This window comes from Hippopotamus amphibius, chromosome 16, assembly GCF_030028045.1.
Source record: "Hippopotamus amphibius kiboko isolate mHipAmp2 chromosome 16, mHipAmp2.hap2, whole genome shotgun sequence".
Lineage (NCBI taxonomy): Eukaryota > Metazoa > Chordata > Mammalia > Artiodactyla > Hippopotamidae > Hippopotamus > Hippopotamus amphibius.
Window position 1 is genome coordinate 46,076,905 of NC_080201.1, and position 20,389 is coordinate 46,097,293.

The following is a 20,389-nucleotide window of genomic DNA, read 5'->3' on the forward strand; positions in this document are numbered from 1 at the left end:
GACTCTACCTAATTTTTACTTGCTTTAAGAAAGGACTTGCGTTTCCCTGGTGGCGCAGAGGTTGGGAATCTGCCTGGCAATGCAGGGGACACAGGTTCAAGCCCTAGGTCTCCAGGAAGATCCCATATGCTGCGGAGCAACTGAGCCCGTACACCACAACTACCAAGCCTGTGCTCTGGGGCCTATGAGCCACAACTACTGAAGCCTGCGTGCCTAGAGCTCGTGCTCCACAACAAGAGAAGCCACCACAATGAGAAGCCCTTGCATCGCAACGAAGAGCAGGCCCTGCCCCCTGCAACTAGAGAAAGCCCACGCATAGCAACAGAGACCCAACGCAGTCAAAAATAAATAAATAAACAAACAAATAAACAAACAAACAAGAAGGAAAGAAAGGAACTGCGATGTTGCTGCAAGGAGTGCAGTTAGTGGACAGCTTTCAATCTAAATCCATGCTTTTAAGTCCATGTTCTTCCTGGGCAGCCCAGGCCAATGACAGAGCTCAGCAGGAGTCCTAGAGCCTGACAGTTTCTGCCTGATGTCAGTCTATTTTAAAGAGCGATCTTTGCTCCAGGACCCCCTGTTAGGTTGGCTGAGACTGTCAGATCTGCAAACTCTACCTGCTGAATCCTGCTTTCTCACCGTTTTACTTTTCACAGGTATTACCTTCAATAAACCTCTTTCATTTATGTCTTAGTATCTACGTTTGAGAAGAACTAACTGACACATATGCTGAGTTTAGAACTCAACCCTGTTTAAGATGTGGTTCCTCCAATGTATGTAAAATGACTGACCCAATAAATTGCCTTTCTTTTTGCATCACTTAGGAAATGCATTTGACTGCTAGTTAAAAGAGCCTTAAAATAACACTGACACAGGACTTCCCTGGTGGTGCAGTGGTTAAGACTCTGCTTCCAAAGCAGGGGGCATGGGTTTGATCCCTGGTCAGGAACTAAGATCCCGCATGCCATGCAGCCAAATATATATATATATATGTATGTATTAAAGTATATATATTAAAATGTACATATATATATGACACTGACAAGTAAGATAGTTGACAGTCCAAGCTGGTAAGGTGGACACAGTATCACAAAACTCCCAGCCTTCTATCCTGTCAGTCATGTGAATGAAGCCATCTTGGACCCTCTAGACCAGGCAAGTGGCCACCCAATGGTCCTACATGATGCTACATGAAACAGAATTACTTAGTCATGCCTTGCTCTAAAAATTATGAAATATAACAAAATGGTAATTGCTTTAAATTATTGAATTTTAGGGTGGTTTGTTAAACAGTGAAGATAACCAGAGCACATCTCCCAACTAATACAGAAAGAAAAAATTAACATAAAATCTTATATCTAATACCCTGACACAACAGCATTTGGAAGTTATTACTTTTCTGCTTTATTTTCATATGCTGCCTGGTTTTTTTCTTTCAAAAAAAGTCTTTACACTCATACAATTTTGTACTTAGCTTTTTAACTTAAAAATTCTCTTAGGTATAACTGATTCACTTTACTGTATACCTGAAACTAGCACAACATTGTAAATCAACTATACTGAAATTAAAAAAAATTATTCTCTTATAAGCATGTGCCCATGTTGCTATGCAACCTTAGTTTAATAGAGTCATAATATGAGGAGACATCTTTTTTACTGTGATACAAGTAATACCATAAAATTCACTTTTTAAAGTGTCTAATTTAGTGGTTTTTAGAATCTTCATAATGTAGTATAACAATCACCACTATCTAATTTCAGACATTTCATCATCCGAAAGAGAAACCCTGCACCCATTAGCAGTCACTCCCCATTCCTGCTCCCCACTCATATGCCCCCAGTCCCTGGCAACCACTAATCTACTAATCTATTCTGAACATTTCATATCAGTGGAATCGTACAATATGTGGCCTTTGTGCTGATTTCTTTCATTTAGCATAACATTTTTAACGTTCATCCATGTTGTAGCATGTACCAGTACTTCATTTCCTTTTATGGCTAATATCCCATTGCATGGATATACTATATTTTGTTTATCCATTCATAGTTAATGGATATTTGGGTTGTTTCCACTCTATTATAAATAATGCTGCTATAAACATCTATGTACAAGTTTTTTGTGGGGACATGTATTTTCAATTACTGTGGGTATATACCTAGGAATGGAACAGCTGTGTCATATGGTAACTCGTTCAACATCTGAGGAACTGTCAAACTGTTTTCCAAACAGGCTGCACTATTTTACATTTCCACCAACAATGCATGAGTGTTTCAATTTTTTCACATCCTTACTAACACTTGTTTTTGTCCATCTTTGTATTTTTTTATTATCTTTTAAAATTATTTATCTACTTTTGGCTGCACTGCATTTTCATTGCTGTGCAGGGTTCCTCTAGTTCCTGCTAGTAGGGGCTACTCTTCGTTGTGGTGCTTGGGCTTCTCATTGCAGTGGCTTCTCTTGTTGCAGAGCACGGGCTCTAGGTGAGAGGGCTTCAGTAGTTGTGACCTGCAGGCTCTAGAGCGCAGGTTCAGTAGTTGTGGTGCATGGGCTTAGTTGCTCCGCAGCCTATAGGATCTTCCCAGACCAGGGCTCGAACCCATGTCCCCTACATTGGCAGGCAGATTCGTAACCACTGAGCCACCAGGGAAGTCCCCTCATTATGGTTTTGATTTGCATTTCCCTAATGATTAATGATAAGCATCTTTGTGTTTCTTTGGCCATTTGTATACCTTCTTTGGAGAAATGTCTATACAAATTCTTTATACTTTTTTTAATTTATTTTATTTATTAAAGTATAGTTGATTTACAATGTTGTGTTAATTTCTGCTGTAGAGCAAAGTGATTCAGTTATACATATATATATTTTTTTATATTCTTTTCCATATGGTTTACATTTTTAATTGGGCAACTTAATTTGTTTTTTAATGTTTTGTTAGTTGTATGCATTCTTCGTATCAATATATTCTTTATATATTCTGAATCTCTTATCAGATCTATGATTTGCAAATAGTTTCTCCCATTCTGTGAATTGCCTTCACTTTCTTGATAATGTCCTTTGAAGCACAGAAGCTTTCAATTTTTATGAAATTCAATTTATCCATTTTTCCCTTGGTTGTTTGAGGGTTTTGTGACACGGCCAAGAAACCATGGCCTAATCCAGGTCAAGAAGATTTACCCCAATGTTTTCTCCAAAGAGCTTTATAGTTTTAACTCTTACATTTAGGTCTTTGATCTATTCTGAGCTAATTTTTATCTACACTGTGAGGGTGACTTTGAATCTTGCCTGTCAAGTGGAGATGGAATAGAAAGCCTTTCGTATCAAACAGGAGATGAAAGAATGGTTAGAGGTGGGAGAGTGATACATGTTCTGAGAAGCAATGAATTCAGTGTGGCCGGAGCCTCAGGCACGAAGAACGTATGTTGGGAGTTACAATGAATAACTGTGGCCACACCAAAAGACGGTGAGGGGCAGGAGTCTGTTTCCTCCATATTCTCCAATAGCCACTCCCCAGTCTCACCAAGCAAACACAAATGTAGATTAAAAACAGTATACCAGCTAGAAACGTAACTTTGGACAAGCCTCCCATCCTTTTCATCTCCTCTTTCAACCTCCTCGTTCAACCCCTTCAATGTAGAAATTCTAGAGTTTCTATTGCTGAAAACATTCAATGGAGAGGTAGTTGTGGGGTTTTTTTTGGGGGGGGGGTTGTTTGTTTGTTTCTGTAGGCTACCAGAAATCATTAATGGCTCTTAAGCAAGGGAGTAACATGAGATTTGGCTTTTCAGAAGCAATGGTAGTGAAAGGCGTCACCTTCTCAACCTTTTTCTAGCACCTAAGTTAGAGATTCACATGCATAATACACTATGGGCTACTACACTGATGAGCTGCATTTATGCAGTTTCAGGTGCCCTAGGGTGCAGGAAGCCATGAATTGCAAAACATAAAGTAGAATCAGCTAGATTGGTGATTGATTGGGTATAGCCAGATAAGGACTCTGGTTTCAAGACTGGACACCTGAGTGAGTCCTGGGGCCAGTGATAGGGACAGGAGGGCATAGATAAAGGGTAGGTTTATTTTTGGGAAGGAGGGGAGTAGATGCAGATAATTTTGAACATGTTGAGTTGGAAGTGCCTGAGGGACACCCAAGCAACTGAGTCTAGTAAGTATGTAGTTAGTGCAACCTGTAAGTCAGGAGATCTGGTATGAAGATGTAAATTTGGGAAAAGCATGAACTCACACAGGAAGCATGAGAAGCTAAGCTGGGTTCCAGGCCTGGAAGGGGGAGGAAAGAACAGAAATAAGAGTTCAACTACCTGGCAGGAACTTTGTACTGAAGCAGATATTTCATAGCCTTCCTTTGAAGCTATTGTGCACCAGGCCCAACACAGCCTCTAGTCTTCTCTCCTGCTTCCCTTTCTCTTTGATGCCAGGGTTCTCACCATTTGTGCACTCAGCTCACCAAGACATGCTGCCTGTGCTCTGCCTTCATCCAACTTCATCCAATTTACTGAAAAGCTGCTCTGTTCCAGGCTGTGTACTAGATTCTGATCATATAGCAGTGACCAGTCACATCCCCGTCTCAAAATGTTTACATTCTAGTGGAGACAGAGACACAAACAATTAGACATATTGGAGGGAAATATGAAGAAAAAGCAACTACAGTAAGGGTATGAAAAGTGCTGCAGGTGATATTATTATATTATTTTATCTCTCTTTTTTTTACTTCTTTTTTTTTTTTTTTGGTAACACCACACAGCATGCAGGATCACACAGCATCTTAGTTCCTGGGCCAGGGATGATCAAACCCATGTCCCCTGTGGTGGAAGCACAGTCTTAACCACTGGACTGCCAGGGAAGTGCCAGGTGGTATTATTTTAAACAGGACAGTAAGGAAAGTCATTTCTGGAGGTGACACTTGAGTAGAGATCTGAATGAAGTGAGAAAGTTCTGGGTGAAAAAGAGGTGGCTAGAACAGAATGGTGAAGCTAGGTAACAAGGGACTAAATCATGTACATCCTTGTAGGCCAAAGTAAGGAGTCTGGCTTTCATTCTGTGTGATATGAGATCACTGGGAAGAGGAGAATTGAATAGAGGAGGGATATGATCTGACTTAAATTTTTAACAAGATCCCTCTGGCTGCTGTGTTGAGAATAAACTACTGGGGACAAGGGCGAAGGTAGAAGGACCTTTTAGGAGGCTATTGCAATAATTCTGACCAGAGTAATGGTAGTATTGTAGGGTAGGGGTGGAGATGGTGAGAAGTGCTCAGATTCAGGATATAGTCTATACGTGAAATGGACAGGATTTTGCAGTCAGAATAGATGTGGGCCTGAACAGTTGAGTGCAGAGGTTAGGTTTAGAGGGGAAATGGGAGTATGGTTTCGGACACACAAAGTTGCCAATTAGACATTCAACTGGAGATGTTGAAGAGTATGTGGACTTCCCCCGACATATAAGTAAACAAAGGATTTTACAGCTATCAGGCCACTGTAGCCACCCTCAACTGTGCACCCTGAGGGGATTCAGGATGGAGAGAAACAGTTTACTAACCCTAGATAGTTAAGGTGCATATCAAAAGAATGATTTCAATGAGCCCAGACTCTTACATCTTCCTGTACAAAGAAAAGTACTAAATTCATTAACTTGAGATGTCTGGTTTTTCTTCAATTAAGAGTAATCTTTTGATGTTAGGCCACCTAGGGTTTTTTTGTGTATTCTCGTTTTTTTTCAAAAACTCCTATATATCCTGGCTCCTCCCTTACCTCTTCGGATCAATCCCTCAGAGCTATCTGAGAGGCTGTCTCCAGGTTTGAATCCTCAGCAAACCCCTGGAATAAAACACAATCCTCAAGCTTTAGGTTCTGCTTTTTTTTTTTTTTTTTTTTTTAAGTTTACAAGTCTATGGCTTATATGAATCCAGAGTTCACAGAACTGAACAAAACTGCAGACAAACACTTGGGACTGGTCTGTGTGCAATGGCATTGAAAGCAATGAGCCTGGATGAGACTATCTGAAAGTACTGGACAGAATCCCACCTGCAGGAGCAGCAAAGTGGAGAAGAGGGGAGACTCGCTGGGTAACAGATGCTGTAATGGGGCCAGGAGGGCTCCATGAAGGGCGCAGTTGCCTCAACGGCGAAATGACCGTTTCTTAAAGGGGCTCGCCAGGAGGTTGGAGGCAGGCTGGAAACTTTCCAGGTAGAGGGATCCGCTTTTGCAATGACACCGGACTCAGGACAAGATACAGTGTGTCTGGAAATGGCGGAGGCCGCAGCTGAGGTCAGAAGGGCCGCGCGCGCCGCCACTCCAGCCCACAGTGTCCTGCCCTCTCGAGGCACGTGGCCTCTCCCTGAATCTCCTCTCAGGCCACGCGGGTACGGTAGCTACAGACACGACCCGCCTCTCCGCTAGAACTACTGAGGCCACTGCTGGCTCCGGAGCCGTCCTCAGACGGCCGAGTCTCGCGAGAGCGCGGCCTCCCCGGCCCAGCATGCCCCGCGCCGCCGCCGCTGCCGCCGCCGCCGCCGCCGCGCCGCGGCTTGAGGGCGGGAGGCTGGGGGAGGGTAGCGGAGCCGGCGCCGCCGCCATGTTGGGTCTGAGGCGGCTGCTGTAGGCGCCGACGGAGCAAGCGGGCGTGCGGCGCGGCCACAGCGGCGCGGGATCTGCCTCTCTGCGAGCGGCCGGGAGCGGCGGCGGCGCCGGCGCCATGAGCGGGGGCACGCCTTACATCGGCAGCAAGATCAGCCTTATCTCCAAGGCGGAGATCCGCTACGAGGGCATCCTCTACACTATCGACACCGAGAACTCTACGGTAGCTCTCGCCAAAGGTACGCCGGAGCGGGCCTTGGGGTGGGGAGCCGGGCCGGGCGCTCGGGGTTGCGCCCGGCTCTCGGACCGCGACCTCCTCGTTCCCTCCCTACCCCCTCCGCCATCCTCCGGGGGGGCCGCTCCCTTCCCTCTTTCCGGGCCCCGGCGTCGCGGGCCGGGCCGGGCCGCGGCCTCTCTCGGGCTCCCAGGCTTCCGCCCGAAGGTCCGCGCCTTCAATCCGGGGACTAAGGGCCGGGAGCGGAGCGGGGCGGGCGGGGCGGCCCTGAAGTCCGAGAACGGGCCGAAGAATACGGAGGTACGCGTCTTCCAACTCCGAAATTCGGTGCTTCTGGCGTCTTACCACCAAACAAAGCCTGAGTATTCAAAAGAATTTTTCCGCCTAGCCTGAGTTGAAAGTGCTGATCTGTTGATTCTCCAGCACCCATTTTCTCGCGTTCTTAATTTCAGTTCGTTGCGTATTCCTCAGGTGAACTCTTAAGTAGTGTGCCCAAACTTTGGGTTTCTTCTGCGACGCAGACGGTCTCGAAATGCCATTGGTACCATGGAGCAGATCCACATCCCACTTGTCTCCTGTGTGGTTATTTACCTGTTAAACCGGAATTCTTCTCCAAACCTGTTGTGCAACCATCTCTTTAAACGTGTTTGCTGCTCTCGCTTCTTCGGCCTTGTTTCTGGAATCCCGGTGGGAAGAAGGGTTCGAGCATTTTCTGGGACCCTTGTTCACAGGGCAGATCTGAGTGTCAGTGGGCGCTGACCGACCCCCGTGGAGGCTCCCTGGGACGGAGAGTTCTGGGGTCGGGGAGGAAGGTGTCCTCCCCAAAGTATTTAGAATCGCCACAGTCTTGTGGGTTTTGTTTCCGTTCACACGTCTGGGCTTTTGCTCCGCCAGGAAACCAGGAAGAAAACAAACTTTAGCTCTTGATCTTAAAAGAAAGCTCACAAGTTTCTGGAACACTTAGAGGGGGAAGCAAGATAACTAAGGTATTGGTAATTTTCGTAGCAGATTTATAGAATGAATAGCATGGTAAGGAGAGAGGTCCGGAGATAGAAGAAAATTTTCTAAATATTTTTTTTTTAAAGATTAATCTTTGCCTTAGTAGAGTCATTTCGCGGTATCACGCAAGTATTTAATGACATTTTTTGGGTTCTCTGGTACATCTTTTTTAATAACATTCGTGTTGGGACAAATCTTCTATCTGGGTAGGGAGTCTTAAATTATTTTATCTTAATTTTCTTTCCTCTTCTCTTCCACCCCTCCACCGCGTACATATTTAGTTGTATAATGTTTTGATTTTTATGACGTTGTGAAATTGTGAAAAAGGTCCTCTAAAATTCTTGCTGAGAGCCACATACAAGTTGAAAACAGTATTTCTCATAAAAGTAGTTTAATAGCTTTTAGAAAAAAAGCATTGTTTTACCTAATCTGAAATTTAAGGTGTCTTGCCAGTTTAGTGACATAACTGAGTTGGCAATGGTATCTTCACTCCTCACAAAGAAAAAAACCTGTATACATTTTTAGGATTTCCAGTGTATTCATTTCAGTCTTCTTAAAAAAACCTATCAATACACTCTTTTATGCAAGAACCTAAAAAGTCTATATTTTGGTGATGATCCACATTTTTAAAAATTGTCTTTTCAACAGCTTCTAGGGTCAGTGAACATTTTATTAGTCTGTATATGCAAAACATAATTTGTTACTTTTATCATGATTTGATAAATGTTATATAAGTACAACAATAAACAGATTTTTTTAATCATTGAATTTGTTTGTACTTACGGTTTTGATATTTAATCCCACATAGTATATTCTTTTTTCTTAAGAAATATGAGTTATTTAATGTGTCACAGCGGTTTGGGAATTTAATTGTGTTTGCAAAAAATTGGAGTTATCAAATCTTGATATTATTCTACCTAGCAGTATCTAATCTAAAACTATAACTGTCCGGTCAACAACTGGGCACTTATTTCAAATTTCAAAATTAGAAAAGGGGTTTTTGGTCTTAAAATTTTAGAATTTATATGACTTGTTGAGTAATTTGGTATCTAAAATTTCATCTTTTTCAAAATTTGGATCGAGTGGCAGTCTAAGAGATTAAAGCCAAAAGTTTATTCTTTTTGGATTTTAGAATACAGTATGTTTAGAATAGTGTATGTATTTGGATTTAGAGGTTCTTGTTAACTCTTTTTAAACTATGGAGTAAGTTCATCTCTTTAACATTCTTAGAATTCTCTTTAGGATGTTAATTTTTTCCTCCTCTAGGGAGATTTCTTTTTTCTTTTTTCTTATTGTGAAATATAACCGCACATGTTGAAAAGATAAGTAGATAAAAACGAAATATTTTAAAACAAAGATCCTTGTAACTACCATCCAGGGTAAGATAGACATTGACAACATCCCATAAGCCTCTCACCCCCTGCATGTTCCCATCAACTACTACCCTCTTAAGCTAGATATAAATGTTATTCTGACATTCATAATTTTACCACTAAAGTTTACATTTCTGAATGATAGGGTTTTAATTTTACCACTAAAGTTTACATTTCTGAAGGATAGGGTTTTGTCCGTGTTTGGACTTCATGTAAATGGAATCATCTTGTGTATATTTGTTTTGGCTTTTGTTGCGGCATAGTATTCCATCATGCATATTACGTTTCTGCAGTTGTTTTGGATATTCTGCAGTTGTTTAAATTGTTTACAGTTTTTGGCAATTATGAACAATGCCTTTGTGAACATTTGTGTTTGAGTTTACTGATGCATGTTTATGTAATTTTCTTTATGGTGCATACTTTGAATTGCAGGATCATGGGGAGTGTGTGTCTTTATTAGATAATGACAGTTTTCCAAAGTAGTTGTTTACTAGTTTTTATTTCAATTATTAGTACACTATATGAGAGTTATAATTGTTCCACATCCCTCACCAACAATAATACTTAGTATGAGGTATTTTATATTTTAGTTTTGTCCAATCTGGTGGATAGAACTAAATGTATTTGTGTTGTACCTGGTTTTAACCTCCCTGATTAGTAATGAGGTGATCACCTTTTCATATCTTGGTCATTTGGATTTCATCTTTTCATGAAGTGTCTTTGAACTCTTTTGCCCATTTTCCTGTTGAAATGCATATTTTTTTTCCTAGAGTTCAGTATTCAGAATATGAATCCTTTGCTGGATCTATCTGTTGCAAGTATCTTTTCCCATTTAATGGTTTCTTCCGGTGAACAGAGGTTCTTCCCTTTAATATAGACATGTTTATCACTCTTTTCCATTGTGGCTAGTGTTTCTTTTCCTTTCTTTGTTTTTTTAAGGAGTTTTTCCCTAACCAAGGGTCATGGAGTTACTGTGATTGTCTTTTCAAAACTTTTTTATTTTGCCTTTTCACATTTAGGTCTATAACGCGCCTGTAATTAATTTTGTATATGTTGTGAAGTATTTAAATCTTTAAATTTAGTAAGGGAATCACTTGGCTTATATGGTCCAGATTATAATTTAGTTTCTTTACTTGGATATTACTTACAATTTAAATCCATCTGGAAATATAAAGGACTCTTGAAATTTTGGACTAGTTCTGTTTGATGTGACATGTAATTAGGGTAACCATATGGCCTGATTTGCCCTGGTGGAAAGTCCTTGTTTGTGCCCGTTTTTCTGACATAATTGTTAAAACATCCTTTTTCTCTCTTGAAAATGTTGCAGTTTGGATAATAAATTGTATGGTCACAGTGTATATAATCAGAAGCCCAATCCCAGAGGTACTGCTGAAAGGGTGATGTCTTTCTTTTTCTGCTAGAGATTTCACAGACTAACACTAGTTCTGTAAAGTGAAATTGAGGTAAGTTTGATGAACTTTGATACTCAGAATCTTCTAAATCAATGTCAGGAAGTTTTAAAGGCAACCTAGAAAGACTTTAATGTAGGTCTAAGTATGTTAATAGATAATATGGGCTGTAGTTTGTTTCTTGTAGTCGTTATCACAGCTCTAAGGTTTTTTCTTCCTAGTACTGATCACGACCTACACATAATCATCTTTGTTTATTTGCATGTGTTTATTGTCTCCACCTTCACTCCCCACATAGAATCTGAGCTCCAGGGATGAATGAATGTTTATTAAATGAATGAATAGATGAAAGTTATTTATCATTTTAGTTTATTAATCTTAGAGAAGTCTCTTGGGGTATCTCCAAGTTCCATGTTCACAATTGCATCTCTCTTTAAAATTAAAATACATAAGGTATGTTCCCTCCCCCAACAGTAAGAAATTTTGGAGAATAGGGATATAAGAGGATAAAACCTTACGACATGATTTAAATGACATTGTTAGGGAGATAGAGTTTCACCTTGTGACTCAAGCTCGATTATAATTTTTGTTTAAAATTTCAGGGAAGAATCAGTTCGGGACGTTTGAGAGAATTGCAAAGTGATGACATGCATCAATAGTTTGTGGGGTACTTCCAATTGTATTTGTACCTGTGTTTGTGAATATGACACCCAAACACATACCAGATCCTGGATACCAAGAGATTTCCCACAGGATGGAAGTTTCTTGAAGGCAAGAGTTTTGTCTCATTCATTGCTCTGTCTTCAGTACAAGGAACAGTGCCTGGCACATAGTAGACCCTTGGTAAATATTTGAATAAATGAAAGGATGCTTGTAGTTATTGAAGGTTTCTAATTATGGGAATCTCAAAGTTGAAATTTACATTTCCTATAAGTATTATATATGTAGATTTTTTAAGTATTTAAATAAAATTGAGTGAAATCCTTATCTAACATATATTTAGTTAGCTGCACCTGGATAATATACCCCTCAAATGAAAACTAGGTTGTCACTGAATTAGGAAAAGAGACTTTGTGAAGAAGAATGATTATGTAAGCCAGCTGCTTTTAAAATGATTTGTCCTTAAAATCAAGTGATTGGTAGAGGAATATAAAAGCAGGTAAATTGGTAATGGATTATTTCCTTAATCATCTGCTAAGTTTTGCCAATTGGTATAGTTTACCCACTTCTTGATTGTTAATTAGCCACATAGTCAGAAACTCCCGAGAGAGAGTGGGAGAGCTTTGTATGATGGATGAAATGCCTGTGAAGTGCTTTATTGATTTTTTGCATTCTCACATAGGTTGGGGATCTAAATCTAGCAATTCACAAAATCACTACTTAGAACAGCAAAGATCTAGTGAAACTTAATGCTGCGGTTTCTTTTGGTTGCCCTATTTAGTGAGGTTGCCAGAACTTGGAGCCTTGGAAACAGTTTGTTGTTGTTGCATACGTAGTCAGAAATTCTTGGTAAATCTGGTAGTCTTAGGTCAGGTGCTAAAAACTAACTGTACATTTTCCAGTGGAATAAAATAAGCCCTGATTTTCTGAATCAGAAGTAAAGAAAACAATGTAAAGCCTGAAGAAAATAGTAGTAGAAGGAGGGAGATAGTAAGAATAAAGAGATCTTATCTGTGCATGACGCATAGCACAGTTTTATATTTAACTCAATGCCAAAGTAATTACAGCAGTAACTGTAGATGGTTTAACTTGAATTTATTACTCCATGATAGAAGGTGCTGTCTGTAGGAACAATTTACCTTTTATTTTCTCTGTGATACTTTAATACTTCAATTAGCCATTTTAAAAACTGGTTATCGTTGAAGTAAGGTTTTTAATGGATAAAGTGTGAATTAGTCTGTAAAACATTTTATTTACAAGGATTTTATTCTAGTTTTGTCGGGTGTTTGTTTCTGGAAGAAAATGTGACCCAAAAGGCCAGTTGAAATACTTAGTAACTCTTTGACCCTGGACAAGTAATTTAACCTTAGCTTTAACTTCATCTTTTAAATAAGGATAATAACGCCCATCTTTCAGAGTCATTCTCAGAATTAAAAGAGATAATATCAAAAGTTAACTATTTTATTGTAGGTGCTTAATAGAGAGTAGCTATCTCATTGTTATTTCTAACCACTATCTCCGTCTTTGTCTAGATACCCCAATTCCATCAGTCATTGAGATCTGCTGTAGTCTACAGTCTGTTGATCTTACTGTCTTTCACTGTCCCACACTCCCTTCGTAACTTTACTTCCTGCTTTAATTCCAGGAGTTTTTACAATCAGTACAGAGCATATACTGTCAAACCCCCTTTCCCTCTCCCACTTTCTTGTACAAGCTTGGAGAAACCACAAGCCCTGATTATATCTACACAGACATGCTGGCCAATTTCACTGTACATTTATGTTCACTAAGTCCAGCAGTCATGGCTGCTTCCCATATATTATATGTACTGTATTTCCATAGTGCATTCATTCCATTTTTCTGCGTGAGTATTCCATTCCTTGTTTTCCTCAGACTTCCACCATCTCTTCCCCCATCTTCACTTTGAGCCTGTGAACCTTGCTCCCTATTTATTTGAGAAGAGAATAGCAAACAGAAGAGAATTTTGATCGACTCATCCCACATGTACCCAGTTACCTGCATCTGCCCCAAACCTCTCCTTTTCCCTGGTCAGTACAGATAAGCTGTTCTTTCTAAGGCCACCCTTCCACTTGTGCAGTAGATTTCATGCTCTCTTGATGATTCAAGGACATTGCTCCAGCAGTTCTCTACTCTCTCACTCCTGTGTATTCAGTTTTTCCTTCTCTACCAGATTCTTCCTGTCTACTCACAGATACGCTGTTATTTCACCCATCTTAAAAACAGCAGCAACAAAAAAACACTACTACACTTAATGCAGTTCCTCTTTCCTACTGCCTCATTTCTCCCTTTCCCTTTACACCAAAACTCCTTGAAGGAGTTGTCTACATCAAGGTTACCAAAGACTTCCATGTTGCTAAGTTCAGTGGTTGGTTCTTATTGTTGGTCTGCTTGACTAATCAGCAATATATGGCACAATTGATCTCTTCTTGTAACAGTTTTTTCACTTGCTGTGAGCCTAGTTTTCGCTCCTAGCTCACTGGTTGCATCTGACTCCTTTGTTGATTCTTCAACTTCTAAACCTCCAGATGTTGGAGAGTGGCAGGGCTTAATTTGTATCTTCACTCTCTTGTTCTCTCTCTCCTTTCTCTTTTTCCTTTTCTATTGTTTACAGATTATTTCCTTATTTTATCATTTGCACTCTTCTCTTGAAGATTTTATCCAGTTCATGACTTCATATACTATCTATAGATTACTGTTATCTCCAGCCTGTACTCCTCCTCTGAAATCCTGACTTGTATATCCATCTGCCTCCTTAACATCTCCACCTGGAGGGATGTCTACTAGGCATCTCCCATTCAGCATGTCCCAAACCTGTTTCTCCATCTAGTCCTCTGCATCTAATTGAATGACAACGTGTTCTTTTAGTTGGTAAGATCAAAAACCTTTGAGTCATCCCAATTTCTCTGCCTCTCACACCTCATATGTGTTTCTGATCCTGTCAGCTCTAATTTCAAAATATGTGCAGAATTCTACTTCTTACCACCTCTATTGCTTTACTCTGTTCCATTATCTCTCACCAGTCTATTCAGAGATATTCAGAAGTTCCTGTTTCTTGCTTACAATGCTGACCTTTGTTGATTCTCTGTTTCCCCCAGTATTGCTTAAGTGCATCTTTGTCATTTAAAAAAAGAGGGGGGGGGGAATGTGTGGATGGCAGATTTTCTTAGTGAACCTGTGTTTTTCTTGATTACTTGATTGGCTGGCCGTATTGTTCAAGATTCAGAATTGTTTTTCTATGGAACTTTGAAGTTATTGGGTTGTTGTGTTCTAACATGCTGGTGTTGCTGAGGCCAATCTGATTCTCAGTCACTTTCCTCTCTGGAAGCTTTATTCTTGGAGTTCAGAAATGTTGCCACACTGGTGTTTTTTTTCCTGAGTGGTTCTCTGTGGATTTTGTAAATCTGAAGACTCAAGTTTCTTGAACCTAGTGAATCTAATGTCTCTTTCTGACTCTCAGATTAGCTTCTTTTCCACCCGTGTTTTTTGTTTTGTTTTTTTAATTCCTATTGGATGGATTTATTTTTAATTAATCTTCTCTTTAAAATATTCCTGTATTTCTGTCTGTTGGTTATATGTTTGGGAGATTAACATACAAAACCAACCACAAGGAAGAATGCCCAGCAAAGCAGCTTAGAGAGTCAAGATTAAATTTAGACTGCAGATTGGACATGCTTTTACTTTTCCTTCCTGTTTATAAGTCCTACAAAAACTACCTGAGAAGTCCTTTTTTTTAAAGACATAAACCCATAAAGGATAAAGTAGATTTGGAAAGGAGACAACAGCAACAAAATTTTGGAGGCTGAAAAACAAATGAATGAGTTTAAATATCTTCTTAGCGGAATTTAGAAAGCTGCAGACTAAGTAGGCAGTGGGTAAAGCCAAGAAGTAAACCTGATTTGCACCCAAACTCCTAAAAGTCTCAGGAATTGGCATCATCATGTGCAGTGGAAACAAGGACTATAGTAATTGGGTGAAGATAGACGTGAAAACTGGAAGATTTAACTTGAAATTTGTTTCAACAGTGGTGAGATTTCCAAAGCCCCCTTTGCATTTCACACAACTGGGTAGCCACTCCTCTCCAACCCTGGTACTCTCTGGTGAGGGTAAATTAGAGGTTCTGGAGAAACCTCAGCACATTTGGGAGCAGAGATACCTACCACACTAAAGGCAGCATGGAGCACATGGGGCCTAAGGGAAGCTTGTATCTGCCTGGTGTTCATTATATCCATTCAAGAGAAATACTGAGCGCCTCTATGACTACATGTTAGACACTGCTAGGTGCTAGGAAACCAAAGAGAGCAAAGGAGACAAGGTTCTTGAGGACCCAGCAGCTAAGCTAGGGCCTGACAGAGAGTCACAATTAGCCACATGAAGAGGATATCTAGGAAGAAGTGTCCAGTCCTTGGTCACAGGGAGTTTGCAGTCTATCAGGGAAGTGGACACAGACAACTATAATACAAAGTCCAAGACTCTTATCCTGACCCACAACACCTTGCAGTTCCCTTAAGGTAGCACCACACTAGTTGTCATTTAGGTCTTGAGGTCAGTCAAGTTTCTTCAGATTTGGGGCCTTTGCACAAGGTTCTTTTGACTGGAATGTTCTTCCCTTACTCCTTACATGGCCTTTGAAGAAATGGACAGAGCAGCAGATTGAGAATGAAGTCACAAAGGAAAGAGAAGAACTAACAGCTCTGGAAAGCTCAAGTCCCAATGAAAATGGGTCAGATAACAAGCTCAAGCACTCCCTCCCCTTTTATTTTGCTTCCGCTGCTACATTTATCTTAGTTTATTCAGTCTGTCATTTGAATGGCACGCTAACAACTCTCACTTTTTTCTTGGTAGATTGTAAGGAGCCACGGAAAGTTTTTACCCAATAAAGTGATGTGTCAGAGTCCAGCTTTAGGAAGTTTATGCTGACAGCAGTGTGCAAAAATTGGGGATGAGGGACAATATGAGCTGACAATATTGAGTTCAGTTAGAATATTTTGAGAGTTTGGGAAAGAGGAAATACAGACCTAAACTAGTTAAAACAGAGAGGAAGGAGCAGATACATGAGAAATTAAGAGAATGGGTTGGCCTTTAATTGGACAAGGAGCAGGGAGGAATTGAATGATGGTACCTACAGTGGTTCCTATGGACCAAAATTGGGAATGGCTCAGGAGGGAATCAGGTTTATCCTCCTAGATTCTGCTTGAGTATCATCACCCCTGCAAAGCCTTCCCTTATTACCTTAGTCAGGAAATGCTCATTGTATCTTCTGTGTTCACATTTTACCTTCTATTTTCTTTTTGTGTTTATCAAGCTTTTCTTATTTTTCACTACTAGACCTCAGCATCTTTCCTGCCTTGTGTCCCTTGTGCTTAGCACGTTAACTGTTGATCACATGAAGGATTATTTTTTCTGAAAATTCTCCTTGGTCAGAAAATGTGTGGTTGAATTTGACACTTAATAGGAAAAAGACAGTAGTTTTAATAGGAAAAGTGTCAGTAGTTGTGGCACGCAGGCTTAGTTGCTCTGTGGCATGTGGAATCTACCTGGCCCAGGGATCAAACTCGTGTCCCATACATTGGTAACCACTGCCCCACCAGGAAAGCCCTCTTTCTAAATTCTTATTCTCACTAGTCGTTATTCCCTTATGTTGAGTCTGAAATTCTCATGGTTGAGCAAGGATATGTGAGTCAATCTGCATATATTAGTAATCCAACAGGAGGAAGCAAGTGAAGTTGCAGATGAGACTGAGCAAGGTCTCAAACCTATAATTGTGGAAGATGACATTGGGTTAAAAGAGATGTATGGATCTTTCTTTCCCTAAGACTGCAGGGAAAAGGGGAGAAAATGAGTGAAGATAATGAAATATATTAATGAAAAGAACAAGATCATTTGGAGTCCTTTTACTGAAATGGTTTACTTTCACTTCTGGAATTAAGTAATGAGTTGGTTTTAAGAATATGTTTGAAATGGTGAGAGGAAAGTCATCTGGGCTGTGAACTCTGTTATCTTAGAGTTATCAGTATTGGGCACGTGAGCTCTGAGGAGACTGAGAAAATTGTGGAGAGGTCAGTAGTAATGTCTCTGCTAGGGGTGACAGGTATGTAGTGGGTACTGGAAGAGATTACAGAGGCTAGGGACAGTTGTATTTATTCAGCGCAGTAATATTCCCTAACAGAAAGAAAGTAGTGTGGATAAGGGTGAAGAATGGGGACCAAAGAAGAGAGTGCAGGTGTACAGAAAATGGAGGTTTGTGGTGACAGGCTGTGGTGTGATTCAAAGACTAGGCCTGTGGAATCTTGTTTTTTAAAGCTCCTCACGCAAGGAAAAAAAAAATCTGGAGCCTGCTTACTGCAGTCCTGCTATCAGGGTCTGTGCAGGGTACTATGTTGTAGAAGAGAGAGCTTGATAAATGAAGATCTTTTGATATTTAAGCAATTAAACCTTGAATTTAACCCTTATATAACAGCTTATTCCAAATATGTAGTGTCTCAAATAGTTTCAGCAAGAGTTTGATACTGAATATGCACCAAGAACTGTACCTAAGGGTAAATATCAGAAGGAGAAGAAAAATACCAAGTGCAGCTTTTAAATCCATGTGCTATTTTTTCTGTTTTCCCTTTCTGTTGATGTCCAGTTGTTATTTCTTCTTGCTGTAAATAGTCACTTTCCCATTTTATTCTAAGTAGGTTCATTGCATAATTTAATTCAATTCCTTTGGTATTAAACAATGCCCAGTAACTTTGGAAATAGCTTACTCAGTAGCTTTTTCCACTGTGGAATTTATTCAAGAAATTTTCAAGTATCAGCAGTGTGTAGGGTAATGTGTTAGATACTGTGGTAGTTGCAAAGATACAGATCTTTGTCCTCAAGATCTTTCAATTTTAGAAGAGGAAGGTATATACCACCAGGGAAGTCCAAGATAGAGATGTTTTAGATAAATGATTTTGCCAGAACTTTGACCCTGTGTCTTTTTTTTAAAAAAGACTATCATGGGATGCATTTTTATTAATAAATCTTTGATATTTGTAGCCAGAAGTAGGGAATTGATTATATCTTTTAAGACTAATATAAAAAAAGTACTTTCCCTATTTCCCACTCTTTTGAACATTGGCCTAAAATTTGGGCTTTTCTAGTTTGGATAATAAGAAAAACTAAAATGCTTATTAAAGCAGTGAAACAACATGATGAAGTTGAGAATATAGGGGACTACCACCCCTAGTTTCAACATTCTGACCCAACTACTATTATCATCTTGTATATTCTCTTACCAGCTGTATTTGTAGATGTGTGTTTTGTTTTTGTTTTGCCTCACCACGCGGCATGTGAGATCTTAGTTCCCCCACCAGGGAGACCAGGGCTCAAACCCATGTCCCCTGCAGTGAAAGTGCAGAGTCTTAACCACTGGACTGCCAGGGAAGTCCCTGTGTGTGTTATTGAGGTGAAATTCATATAACATACAATTAACCATTATAAAATACATGATTCAGTGGCATTTAGTCTAGTCACAGTGTTGTGTAACCACTACCTCAGCTTAATTTCAAAAGTTTTTCATCACTTTGAAAAAATACTGCTTACCCATTAAGTAATTCCCTCCCTAATCCTCCCCGCCCCCCCCACGTAACCACTAATCTGCTTTCTGTCTCTATGGCTTTTCCTATTCTGGGTATATGATGTAAAAGGGATTGTATAATATGTGACTTTTGTGTCTGTCTTCTTTCACTTAGCATAATGCTTTGGAGCTTCGTTCTAGCTGTAGCATGGGCATGTATCAGCATTTTGTTCCTTTTTATGGCTGGATAATATTCGTGTGTGTGTAATTATTTATTCATTCATTCATTCATTCATTTTTGGCTGCATTGGATCTTTGTTGCTGCAGTGGGCTTTTGTCTAGTTGCGGCAAATGGGGGCTACTCTTCATTGTGCTACGCAGGCTTCTCAATGTGGTGGCTTCTCTTGTTGCGGAGCATGGGCTCTACGCATGCAGGCTTCAGTAGTTGTGGCATACGGGCTCAATAGTTATGGCTCTCGGGCTCTAGAACATAGGCTCAGCAGTTGTGGCACACGGGCCCAGTTGCTCTGCAGCATGTGGGATCCTCCCGGACCAGGGATCAAACCCATGTCCCCTGCATTGGCAGGTGGACTATCAACCACTGCACCACCAGGGAAGCCCTGTGTGTGTGTTTAAGACACGATTTGTTTATCCATTCATCTGTTGATGGGCATTTGGGTTGTTTCCAACTTTTGGCTGTTATGACTAATACCACTTGAAACATTCATTTCTGTGTGGACATAGATTTTCATATATATATGAGTGAAATTGCGTGCTGAGTTATCTGGTTATCATATGTTTAGTTTTTTGAGGAACCACCAAGCTATTTCCCACAACAGCTGCACCATTTCATATTTCTACCAGCCATGGGCGAGGATTCCTATTACTCCACATCCTCATCAATATTTGTTATTTTCTGATTTCATTATTAAAGCCATCCTAGTAGTTGTGAAGTGGTATTTCATGATGGTTTTGATTTGCATTTCCGTAATTACTAATGATATTATACACCTTTCCATGAGCTTGTTGGCTATTTGTGTATCTCTTTTTGAGAAGTGTCTCCAAATTTTTGCTCATTTTTAATTGGATTTTTTTGTTGTTGAGTTCTTTATGTATTCTACATATTAAACACATATAGGACTTGCAAACATTTCTCGCATTTCATAGCTTGTCTTTTAATATTCTCAGTATTGTTTTTTGATGCACAGAAGGGTTTAATTTTTATGAAGTCCAGTTCATCTATTTTTTGCTTTTGTTGCTGTTGCTTTTGATGTCAAATCTAAGAATCCATTGTCATATTTAGGGTCATAAAGATTTACTCCTGTGTTGTCGTAATGGTTTTATAGTTTGGGCTCATGTATTTAGGTCATTGACCCACTAAAACAAAAATTCTCTGTTTCTTCTCCATTTTGGCTGCCAAATTGTGGCAGGGGATGGGGGTGGGGTTCACACATAAATCAATTTTCCAACTTCTTGGACACCAACTGGGTGTCCTACAATTTAACTCAATTCTGACATTGTCTATCTGAAGTTAGTGTTAGATACCACAGGTTAAGGGCTCAG

The 20,389-nt window shown here is 40.0% G+C and overlaps 1 protein-coding gene across 1 annotated transcript in view; it reads left to right on the forward strand.

The window, feature by feature from the left end:
• Positions 1 to 6,531: 6,531 nt before the first annotated feature.
• The window catches only part of LSM14A (LSM14A mRNA processing body assembly factor), a 50,881-nt gene continuing 37,023 nt past the window's right edge, over positions 6,532 to 20,389 (forward strand). The window contains 1 exon segment of the mRNA XM_057710976.1: positions 6,532 to 6,828. Coding sequence (XP_057566959.1) covers positions 6,708 to 6,828 — 121 coding nt within the window. The 5' untranslated portion in view covers positions 6,532 to 6,707.